The sequence below is a fragment of the Carassius auratus genome, unplaced genomic scaffold (assembly GCF_003368295.1).
Source record: "Carassius auratus strain Wakin unplaced genomic scaffold, ASM336829v1 scaf_tig00001250, whole genome shotgun sequence".
In the NCBI taxonomy this organism is placed as follows: Eukaryota; Metazoa; Chordata; class Actinopteri; order Cypriniformes; family Cyprinidae; genus Carassius; species Carassius auratus.
Window position 1 is genome coordinate 20,038 of NW_020523346.1, and position 12,312 is coordinate 32,349.

At 37.5% G+C, this 12,312-nt stretch overlaps 1 protein-coding gene across 1 annotated transcript; it reads right to left on the minus strand.

Annotated features, from left to right (window-relative positions):
- Window positions 1–911: 911 nt before the first annotated feature.
- On the minus strand, window positions 912–3,549 carry LOC113069270 (grifin). The gene is made up of 4 exons (XM_026242302.1): window positions 3,464–3,549; window positions 1,564–1,643; window positions 1,189–1,351; window positions 912–1,074 (listed from the first exon to the last, which is right to left on the minus strand). Exons 1-4 carry the CDS (start codon window positions 3,473–3,475, stop codon window positions 913–915), a joined length of 417 nt encoding a protein of 138 aa, XP_026098087.1. The 5' UTR covers window positions 3,476–3,549; the 3' UTR covers window position 912.
- Window positions 3,550–12,312: the final 8,763 nt, after the last annotated feature.

A 12,312-nucleotide genomic window follows, 5' to 3' on the forward strand; every position in this document is an offset into this window, starting at 1 on the left:
ATGGGAGTCAATGGAATGCTAACAGCAGGTGGGGGTCCACTAGCCAATGAAACCCTGCCCCCCTGGAATTTAATAGTGCCAGTGCGCCACCCTCGAGAAACGTTACGACATGGTTTACGGCACTGATTTCGAACACTCATTGGTTCTCACTTAATTCGTCACAGATTGCGACATGTGTTTCAGTTGATTGACATTTGAAATGAGTGTCGCACCTTCACAGAGAGAAAACCTATCTTTTAAAGTTTTTTTTTTAAGTTATGTAATAACTACGTATTAACAAGGAGACCAGGCTGAATTTGGACACTTTCTACACATATACTTATGTTTTATTCATAAGTATGTTTTATATTGGAAAAAGAGTTTTATGCTAGTTTGACTGATTGTTAAACTTTCATGCTACAGTAAAATGCTTATGTGCAAAGACAAAGTAAAACATATTTTGTGTTCTTTGAGAATGCATGTGATGTCACAGTAGAACAATACTATTGATGTGTATATATATATATATATATATATATATATATATATATATATATATATATATATATATATATATATATATATATATATATATATGTGAGCATATTTTTAGTATTGATTTCTTAGGATGTTTCACCACAAGCAGACCCAGATGGATCTCCGCATCTATTTTTTGACATTGATTTTGTGGAAAAACACAAATTCTGAGTCACCCAGATTCTTTTCAAACCTTCCATTTATTCACAAATTCATATGAATATGAAGTTTAGGTAAGGCATGTCAATGCCAAATATCACACAGAGGATAATTAACCCAAGAGGATAATTATGAGTATTGAAAGGTGTGTAAACAGAAATGTGAAGACAATAACCCACCATACAAACACAAGGCTCACTCCAAACTAATCATCTGTTTGGCCCTATGCCCCACCACTTATAAATGTTTTTTGGCGATCTCTAAAGAGGAGATATTGACGTCATTGACCACTTGTACTTTCGTGACGGTCTTCAGGTCTTCCACACGGTGTTTATACTGCATCACCTTGGTTTCGTCAATGTAAACATGGAAGTTATCATTGTCAGAGTAAATTTCAATCTGTTGAGAGACAAGGAGTTGATGCTGACTAAATCATCCTCACTCATTGTGAAACATAATTCCTGCTGCTCATGATACTTTGTCAATACAAATGTGCTTGCTCTGCTATATCACCTGAAAAGGCTCTTCTATCCCGAGGGGAAAGCTGCTGCACCTCTCCTCCTGTCCCCAGTGGTTGGCCATGTAGGAGTTGCAGATGATATCTGACTCAGTGAAGCGTGGGTTGAAATGGAAGGCTATTTTGTCATCGCGGTCACACATGAAATTGATCTCAAACCTTTAGGACAGAGAAAGACATACGCTATAATGAACAAATTTTTATGGCCAATACTAAACCTATGAGACCGCTGCTTGAAGGGCTATCAAGCAGTAATAAAGACTAGGCTCTCAAGAAACACTCTATTAGCATTACTGGATACGTGTTTGTTTCACTTTGAGAGAATCTTGCCAGAAAGTTCCCTGTTAGCTGGAAAGGGACTGAAGACTTACTTGCTGGCTTCTGCTGGGGTCTCTCCTTTCAGGATGACACTCCATCCTGGACATAGACCATCAGGACAGGATGCCTCAAACTGTTACAAAACATTAAAAACATAACAAGCATTATCACTTTCACTGAAAAGGAGAGAGTGCATTTAGAGTTTCTCAAAAGGATGATGTTTATGACAAAAACTGATAGGTAGAGGCTAATATTATAATGTATATATACACAAATACAAATATATATATATATATATATATATATATATATATATATATAGAGAGAGAGAGAGAGAGAGAGAGAGAGAGAGAGAGAGAGAGAGAGAGAGAGAGAGAGAGAGAGAGAGAGAGAGAGAGAGAGAGAGAGAGAGAGAGAGAGAGAGAGAGAGAGATCAAATTCATTGACTTGGCTGTCGGTAGATTCTGGGTATCAGCCAAAGCTGATAATGTCCAGATGCTCTCTATCAGCAGATATATATAAGCCCAGCACTGATCTATCACTAATGTAGAGTATTTATGGTTCAGGCGACCCAGGGTGCTTAGGAGCTATAATTGTCCAATTACCAAAGGCTTCCATTCAGGAATCACATCTCTGACTTCATCATGAATTAATAGACCATTGTTTTACTGCACGGCTATCACCGTTTAAGAAAGAAATTAAGATGTTAAAGCAATATTCTGTAGCCTGAAGCTATGACATTAATAATCAAGCAGGCAGTAGTTTTTCATGCAGATACAGTAGCTTGCCAGGATTGTCCGTAACTGATCCCATTAGTCACTGCTGAATGAAACCCCATCTTTCTTTTTTTTTTTCGTGCTAGGCATAAAAATGTATTGCCTAATGAAGTCAGAAAATCCCAGTTTGCGAAATGTAAAATATATAAAGGCATAGCATAAATAAAAACAAATAAGAAAATTAAATTAATAAAATGTTATTTATTTTAAACCTAAAACCCTCCTTTGTTAGAACAATGTGCACTTAGTATTTGCTTCTCTAATGTTATGCTGATGAAAGCAGATTAGATATAACATGGTTATATACAAATACTTAGCTGACTTTGAATACTGATTACAGACATAGAAAATTGAACTCAGCTATGTCTGAAAGCACATTAGAGGATGACGTTCCTTTGAGCATAGGTGAGACGTCGCCTGCATCCACATTATCAGTTCAGCTACAGGCCAGCACCTGTTTTATCTCAGATGTTTGTGTGCTACTATGCTGTGCCGCATGCGCTGTTATCTGGATTATGAGTCACTTTCATAATGCTTGGTGCCACAGAGTGAGGACTGTTTGGGGAACCGAGGGGAAATGCAAAACTCGACACGCTTCCTATGCTCATCCCTGCTAGGCGTCAGACTCCGGTTACTGCTTGCAGAGATACGCGTGAGATTTCATGCAGCATATACGAACATATATTGCAAGCAGAATCAAATATCTGTGAACTAGAAGAGTGCAGATTTGGAGCCTTACCAAAAATCACTGCTTGTTTAAAAGCCTCTCAATGACATTGGAAAGGAAAGCAAGCTGATTTCTGGAGTTTCACAGGTAGTGATGGAGTGTTCTTTAGATCGAAACTGAGCCTGTTTTAATGCCTCCACTACTTTAAGCGCAGTCGCATGGAAAATAATTAAAGAATCATTAGTTTAGCTTTCAGAGAGATAGAGAGTGATGAGCTATGCAGAAGAGTTAAGTGTCACGCCACGAAGAAGCTATGCATTTTAAATCAAATATTGAATTATTAAAATTAAAGACCAATGCCAGACCCCAAAACTGCTTTAATCACGCCAGCAACTTTCCATTTATGTGCTCAAGCACATTTCAGCATCACTAATACTTAGCTGTTACTTAACACAATAAGCAAACTTGACCTGATTCTGTTCGCATGTTAGCAGACAGTGTTTTCCTTACCCGTAATGCCATCTTGTCATCAGGGCTGTCTATTGATCAGCTTCCAGCTGGATGTGTTTTGGCAGTGAGGGGTCATTTAAAGAGAGGGCAACACCACGTGAGAGTGAGCTTAGCAAGGTTTAGGCGGCAAAATAGGCTTTTGTGTGTGACAGGCTCATTCATAGAAAAAACTGTAGCGTAGAAATACAATGCAATAAAATAACTTTGCCTTAGGCCACATGGGAAGCTTGTGACATGCAATCAGCAATAACATTAGGTCAGAATTTCAGGTACTACACCAGTTGCATAAACATGACTGCAGGTATAATGGAAACCATATATGGAAATAACGATGTGGTTAACTATCCATCGCTCATTATGCAACACAAAACATCACTTTTGAAATGAATCACAGGATTTGTTTTTCAGCCAATGGAGTGTGTGGGGAAAGATAATGTGATTTTGATGGCCATATTTCAGCCGCCCGGGACTCCTGTAGGAGCTGGCTGAGAGGAATTGTTGACATCAGCAGTAACAAAAGGTGTCATGTGACATTTGCAATGTTTTTTTTTTTTTTTTTTCTGTAGCAGTGAATGATTGGCTGCTGATCCTGGGGATTTAAAAACTATCCATGTGGGTGTCTGTTTGGACTTTATAGCCTATCAAATCTGCCAGCCCTCAGGAATTTCCTGTCTGCATTTAGTCACAATGGCTCGCTAAAGCTCATCAGGGCCGTATGTATGTCCCTGCTTACTGCTGCAAAATACTCTGAATTTCTATACCACCAAGGCCTTAACAACATGGCCTTGTGCACAATATCACTCAAACTTTGCACCAAGTTAAAGCAAGTAACCAAATCAGACAGCTCTCCTAAGCAGGCTATTTTTACTATGGCCTTTGGAGACTGAATGTCCAAAATTACCCACTCTATTCTCTGCCAGTCATCGTATATAGTTTGTATAGTTCCTTGTGCGTGTGTTTACACACATGGCCCCTGGCTCTGGATTCTCATCAGTTGACCAGGCGGTTTCATGGCCGAGGACCCCACCCTAAATTCCCTCCTCCACCCCTGAGATAGCAGGGAAGGACACAGCAGCATTCTGATCACAGTGTGCTGTCATCTTCATGCATGCCAGGGGCTCCGTCCTGCTAGATTACATCTCATATGAGGCTGTGAGTTGCCTCTCGGGTACCACAAGCCCAGACACACAGTGACAACAAATGGCTTGGAAGTGAGTGGGGGTCTAAACAGAATGCTAATACGAACTATCAAGCACAACACGCAAACAAAGCATTGTGACACATCGTGTCGCTTTATAATGTTGGGGCTGTGAAATCAAACACTATCTGGTGAAGTCTGCTTCAGGCTTGTAGGAATCTTGAAATTAAGTGTATGAGTCTTGTGAGAAAAGATATTCACATTTACATAACAATAGAACGTTAGATAGATAGAATGCTAGACAGAATGCTAGATAGATAGATAGTTGATACCCAGTTGAAGGCGTTACATAAAGTGCATTTCTGATTTCACACATGCATGAATGCACTGGGTCAAGGAGTGTGAAATTAACTGTCCAGTGTGGTAATATGGTGGAGGTTTGAGGGAAGGTTGTACTGTCTGATAAAGTGAGAATGAAAAAGTCCTCTATATCCCTTTTTCATACAGCATTATTTATAATACATGTTAATTTAATTTGGTAACTGTAGCATGTTTCATGACCTGTGTATGTCCCGACTGAAGTCCGAATCCAGTGTTTGTGTTGGCAGCACGGGCTCATACTGTAAACTTTCTCATCGCAGAAAATCACTTGTGGACACATCAGCATGGGCTGAAAATTACCATACATACATTTTTATTTAGAAACTAAGCCACAGGGGGAAATCTGTGGAGAAGAGGAATGTTTTGAGTCACCAACATCACATATATGCTGTATTTCTCCCCATCAACCTTCATATGTTCAGATGCTGTCTAGCATCATTACACAGCGTGATCACAATATTACAGATTTTGTCAGTGCAGGGCTTTGCAAAGTGAAACCATTACTGACTTCATGTTCTGGATCTTTATTACTTGTGCCAATCTTATGAAAACTGATGACAAACTTGATAGCACACTGTATCTGTTTGTGTCTCAGAGACCTTTAATATAAACCATGAATAAGTGTAGTGAATTTTTACATGGTAAGACCCTATGACTGGTGAACACACTTTAGATGTTGAATTCATTCATTCATTCACTCACTCCAGCTTTTTCTGGGGTCAAATTGAATTATAAAACATGAATTGAAAAAATTCACCCCAGTCAAAAGCAACATTATTATATATATATTTTAGATATAATTATTATACATTATGTATGTCTTCTCTAAATTTTCTATACATCAAATAATAATTTTAGATAAGTCACAGGAATATATTAATATTTAAAGCTAATATAAAGGTAAATAAAAATATATATTATTATCACTGTTACTCTTAGTAAAAGTGTTAATTGAATGTTATTAACGTCCTCCTTGGTAAAACTTTAGAAATCATTAGCCAAATAAATTGTCAATCCTAACAGAACATTAGGGATAGGCAGGTCTACAGTTGGCCAGGAGAGGGCGACAAATATTCACTTATATTAATAATGAATCCATGAAAAGTCTAATCTGTGAAAGGAAAAACCCTGTTGCTAATGGCGTCAAACTAGACCATTGTAATTTTTATAACATTGTTAATTTGTTTTTGTGAAAGGTGGGGACATACCATGGGTGTAATGGTTTTTATTCTGTACTATATTCTATGGCCCTACACCAACCCTACCTCTAACCCTAACCCTCACAGGAAACTTTGTGCATTTTAACTTTCTCAAAAAAAAAAAAAAAAAAAAAAAAAAAAAAACTCATTCTGTATGATTTATAAGCGTTTTGAAAAAATGGGGACATTGGTTATGTCCTCATAAGTCACCCTCTCTCTGTAATACCTGTGTCATACCCATGTCATTAGACAGAGTTGTGATATGTCACAAAAACAAGAGCACACACGCGCACATTTTTTTTTTTTAATCATCAACTCAACTGTCTTCATTGACCTTTAAATGATGCACTTCATCTCCATAACATAATTGTATTGTTAAGGCAGCCGAATACATTCTAGTTTTCCACTTTAATTCACACAATATTGAGTTAAACATCACCAAACATCAGGGCTTGGGAGAAAACTCCTGTGAACTGCATTATCAGGCTACCAATACTCCCACTGTACAAAAAGCAAACTACCCTGGTCTTCACTGAAGCGATATTATGTTCCATAAATATAAGCTCTAAAAGGGGCCCATATGAATTCGTCTTTCTTTTATAAACAATCAGGCTATACGTTATTCCAGTATATGTCACAGATAAGTTTTACCCCTTCCCAAAACACCCCATAAAATGCTTCTTTGAGAGACACAACCAGACACATGAGCTACACAGAGCACTAAACAACTCAAGCATGTTCCCAGATGATTCTCAAGGCCTGATTTCTTCAAACCTCAAGTTTGTTGTTTACATCTCAGTCCTGTCTCAGGGTTTAAAGCTCTCATTCCCATGAGAGTCTAGACAAAAAGCCAAACATGCGTCAACCATGTCTCCATTTTTAAAAGGCCTCCATTCTCCACTGTGTCATTATGCCTTGTCTTTGTTTGCTCTGTCCTGTGTGCATAATAATGAGAGGAGGCTGAAGTTTCAGCCTTGTATGCAAGGCCCCCACTGATCTCATAATCTCATTTGCATAATGATGCAGTGAGTCTCTGCTCTCTCAGAGGCTTGTGAATATGTGCCATATGGTGCAGATGGGACCAGACTACAGCATGACAGCGAGGGCAGCCTGATGGAGCTCTGACAGGCTTTTTCCCACCCTGTGCCAGACAGAGGTCACACAACAGGCTGCTCTTGTGTGCTTTTCTCTGTGACAGTCAAAGCATCATGAATCATCCCACCTGTGTTGGAATGAGCCATATGAATGCTAAAATCCTATAATATTTCATGGGTAGAAAGACATGGAAACTGTTCCCTGGCTCTGGCACATCTTACATGCCTTGAATTTTGCAACCTGAAATTTAGCCACCTGCTTTCATGACTTGAACGTAGACTTGAACTAGAAGAACAATAGAAGAAGAAAATGTGAGAAAATTTCAAATATATTTCAAAATATACAATTAATGAGCTAAATATATACATTTTCTACATATTTATATATATAAATACATTTCACTGAGCTTCACTGTTTAAAATATATTTTTGCCAGATTATATAATTTTTTTGCCCTATGGGACATACCACCAGGACATTTTTCCAACTATCTTTTTTTTCTTCTCCCAAGCCATAATAAATAGCATATGAAGCTGTTTATAAGTATAATCTTCCACAAAGCAACGTTATGACTCAAATTCTGATTTAAAACACATCTTCATGTGGATCTGTTTTTCCCAAAAAGCACAGATTCACAAAAATATGCGCTCACACGGATATACATGTACAACAGATGGACAGATGCATCACTACAATAGGGTAACTAGGTCCAGATGGGGGCTATATTAGCTCTACTAGCCCCAGCTGCTGTCTGAACATGACTATGCAAAATCTGTCAGCTGTCCCTAACAGACAGCGAACGGTTCATAGTCATCACAGCAGCTCGCCTGCCTCGTCTGGTACCCTCAAAAGCAGGATCACATGTGCCTAACTGAGCAAAGGGGTACGACACATGTATCAAGCGCTCTGATTGGCCGATTGGCCAACTGGCCTCCTGCTCTTTAGCTCTGTTTGTGTCTCACTATGGGGCAAAGGCTGGGGATCCTTTGAAGATGACAGTCCTCTAACTTCTCATGACTTGTAGAGACAAAAGGGCACACAGAGTTAAATTTGATTGCTTGGAGGTTGCTCTTTTATAGCTTATGAGACTTAATTGTTTTTTCAGATACGTTTCATTTAAGAGTCAACTTTTCTCAGATGTTTCTCTTAAAAATCAGTAGGAGACATAAAAGTCAAATTTGCAGACCTGTAAAATGAATGCAGATAGCATGGCTCAAATAATTTGGTAAAAAAAAAAAAAAAAAAAAAAAAAAACTGAGTGAGTAAATTGAGTGACTTCTTTTTGAAATATCTGATTTTTAAGTAACTACTCTAGAGAAATGATGTTGTTTTGGATTACTTTTTTTCTCTTTCTCGGGAGAATAAATGCTGTATCCAAAAATGGCTCTTATACACTCATTCATTATAACAGTTGACTAATATAGTTGCTTGGAGTCAATGAAATAGAAAGAGAATTTGGTGCAAATTCAGACGCCCTGTGACGCAGAAATGCCACAGATGCCATCTTTTGGCAAGATTTTGGTGGGGATTCAATCAGTGGTTTTCTCAAAGTGCGCTTGTATTTTGTAGTACATTGGTTGTACACGCCCACATGAAAAAATACCATAGTAATTTATAGCAAATACTATAGTGTTTTTGAACCAAACTATAGTAAAGTGTATTATACTGAATATATTACAGTATTTTGAAAACTTTATTAATGAATGCTACAGCATACTGATAATATGTAATAAATACTGTAATATACTTGAATTTGTGTATTGTAGTATAATATACCCTATAGTTACTATTGTTGTTATATTACCACAGCAACTACAGAATTTCCATAACAAATGAATTCAAGTACTTTACTACAGTATGGTTCAAAAACACTATAGTAATTACTACTATGTTATTGTGGTGCATTATGAGGATGAATGAGTGCACTTTAAAATGTTCACTATGGGTTCGGACATCACTACAAATGGCTATGCCCTCAAATAGTGCATTACAATTGTATAGAAGACAATTTTGGATACAACTAATGTTGTTTTAAGTTGGCTTACCAAATGCCATCAAAAGAAAAAAAAAAGAAGAAAAAAGCAGGTGAACACTTCTGCCACCTATTGGACTGGAGTATGGAGCACTGCATGGCTCACAGGACAGAACTGCAATCTTACTGTTAAAATTGTTTGCGCATTAAGCCATTTTCACAAAAATTTATCAGAGCACAAAAATAATCAGCAGGCCACACTTTGTTGTCATGATGAGAGAAACAAAGCTTTTTGAAAATTTGAATGAGCTGAAACAAGTGCTTCACTAAACGATTCACTGTTTCAAATCTAGTCAGAATGGTGCAATTAAATAGATTTTATATTATACATATATGTTTTTATTTGATTGAAATGTGTAGTCTATTAAATGCAATTAACAAATCCTCCAATATGCTACCATTAAATGTCTGTATAATTGTTTTTTTTTGTTGAATTGTAGGACTTGTTTTGTTTGTTTTATGAATGGCTTGGCCAAATATGTCAACAACAGACTAATAACTCCTCATTTATATTATACTAATTTGTCATTAAAAATATCTACACATTTCTAAAACTGATCTGAGATCAGGTAAAAACCATACAGACATTAGTTCATGGATTCATCCTCAAGCCCAAGCAACAAACCACTGAAATTAAAGTCATTTCAAAACAGTTACAACATAACAAAGCCCCATTTACTATAAGTGTGTGACTTTGCCAGTCTCTGAATCACTGCTTCAAAACGAATGATTCACAAATGTCTTTTGATTCACACTTTTGTGTGTTTTATTAAGCATTAGTAACTGTCAGTGTACTGAATTCACACAATTAGATATTCACTAAATATCTGCTTTAGCGCTACACGGAGGACAAAACATCATACAGGTTTGGAACAACATGAGAGTGAGTAAATTATGTCAGATTTGTCTTTTTGTTAAACAAAAAACCTCCATCTAATCTCTAATCTCAGTGCTGTCTTGGGGAAATCATTGAGATATTAAAGAGAGATGTGCCTTTCCTATTGACTAAGTCCTCAGCTACTGTTTATGTAGGAACCACCCCTGACCCAGACCAGGTCACACACTCTTGACTCCTCACAAGTCACGGGGGAGAGGAGTGAAGGGCTTGTGTGTGTTTGTTTGTCCGCGAGCAGCGCATGTGGCATGCCTGCCCATCACAGATGATAGGCATCCCAGGGGAGACCCCCTGCAGAAATGCATTCCTTCAGCTGCAGACGCTGTGGTGAGTCTTATGACCACAGCTCTGATCAAATACACACCCTTTGATGAGGACCTAAGCCCTCAGGAACCGTCTCACAAGCATAAAGAAGTAACTGTTCACATGTTCAGACCACTGAAGAGCTGTCAGGACTTCTGTTTAAACTATTTGTGATATTGTGATTTGACGATATTTAAAGGGACAGTTCAACCAAAATGAAAATTCTGTCATCATTTAGTCTATGTTTCAAACATCATTCCTGAAACAAAAGGCACAAAAGGCTGTACCTATTCAAGATGTGCTGACATGTACCATTTAGGTACAAATAAAACATTTAAGGTGCTAAAGTGCACTCTTTATAGGTAAATAAGGTACAAAGGTGTATCTTTGTGACAGCTTATGTAGCTTTTTTCTGAGAGCGTAGTATGACTTTATTAACTTGCATCACTTTATTATTGTGGATTTAATGAAGTTGGAACTAAAACAATGTTGAACCCCATTGACATATTTTTTTCCATATAATAGAGAAATTCATATAGATTTGGAGCAATATCAGGTGAGTAAATTATGATAAAATGAAAACAAATATATGCAAAAGAGCTTATTCAAAGACAGTCCATACATCTCAGATATACAAATCAGATCTTCTTACGGTATAACTGTTTATGCTACACGTTAATGAGAGTAAATGAAGACTTTCGCTGAGGTTTACTGCTTTTCACAAAAAGTAAGTATCTCATGGGTCTCCTGGGGAGATGGATGTCTCAATCAAACTGCTCAGATTTGCCAAAATTTCCAACATTTTTCGCAGAGATCAATCACTATTTTATTTTGTTTATTGACTTTTATTTAACTTAATTGCCTCATTTGTTTCTATTTACATTTTTCTTAATTTTAAGAATAAGAATGTCAAGAGAAATGACTGAGACAAAGTCAATACAGCTGTAACACCTGAACAAAAAATATCCTCTGGGAATATATGGTGAAGACATAAAAATCTATATTGGTCTGTTAAAAAATAAACTACAGTCACTGAAACAGTATAAAACAGCAGGAGATATACACAGTGTAAAACCTATCACATATCCTCTTTAATTTCCATTCTTTTATGAGGAGCCATAAACAGCCCTGGCTCCACTAATAAAGACCTACCATGGCCTGCTCAGGACCCATGAAAGGAAATGAACGCCTTTGTTCTCGAGGAGGTGAGATGCTGTGGCACAGTTAACATTTCTTTATCATTAACCGCTTTATTGCACAAGTGTATGATCTTTAGGTACTGAAATGATAATAAAGTTGTAAGCTTTCATATTTGGTTGCTGTCTTCCTTATCTGCTTGGACCAAAGTCCTGGATTCGTGAAGCATGTCAGGAAATACTGCTGCGGGTTTTTCACAGTCAGACTCCGTTAGGCCGTCTGCATCGAGGTCAGCTCAAGAAATGAACAATAACGCCATTGTGCGAGACAATGATAAGGAAACTTTGACAGATAAAGCAACGCTTGAACTGCAAGCCAAGAGCACTAATAGAGTACTAATATTACTCTGTAGTTTGGCAGGAACAGTTCAACATTTGGAGATGGTTATTTAGTGTTTACTGAAGTGTAAGTTGGGAAATAATAATCGGATTTGTAGGTTCAGATATGTTTTGTGATATTCTTCTGGGAACAGCTATAAATCCAGCACACGTATTTGCACTCAAGGAATAATGCACAAGGTTGGCAAATGTTCCCTTGTCATGATGTAATGCCCCTCAATGGTCCCTTCTGTTTCAAGGGAAAACTGTGAGGGGGAGACAGAGACCCAGGA

Bases quoted from the DNA above. Each gene is read 5' to 3' on its own strand.
- LOC113069270 (XM_026242302.1), bottom strand. The intron at 1,352-1,563 runs GTAAGTCTTCAG...TCTGTCCTAAAG, and splicing joins ACCCCAGCAGAAGCCAGCAA to GTTTGAGATCAATTTCATGT. The intron at 1,075-1,188 runs GTGATATAGCAG...GTCTCTCAACAG, and splicing joins GGATAGAAGAGCCTTTTCAG to ATTGAAATTTACTCTGACAA.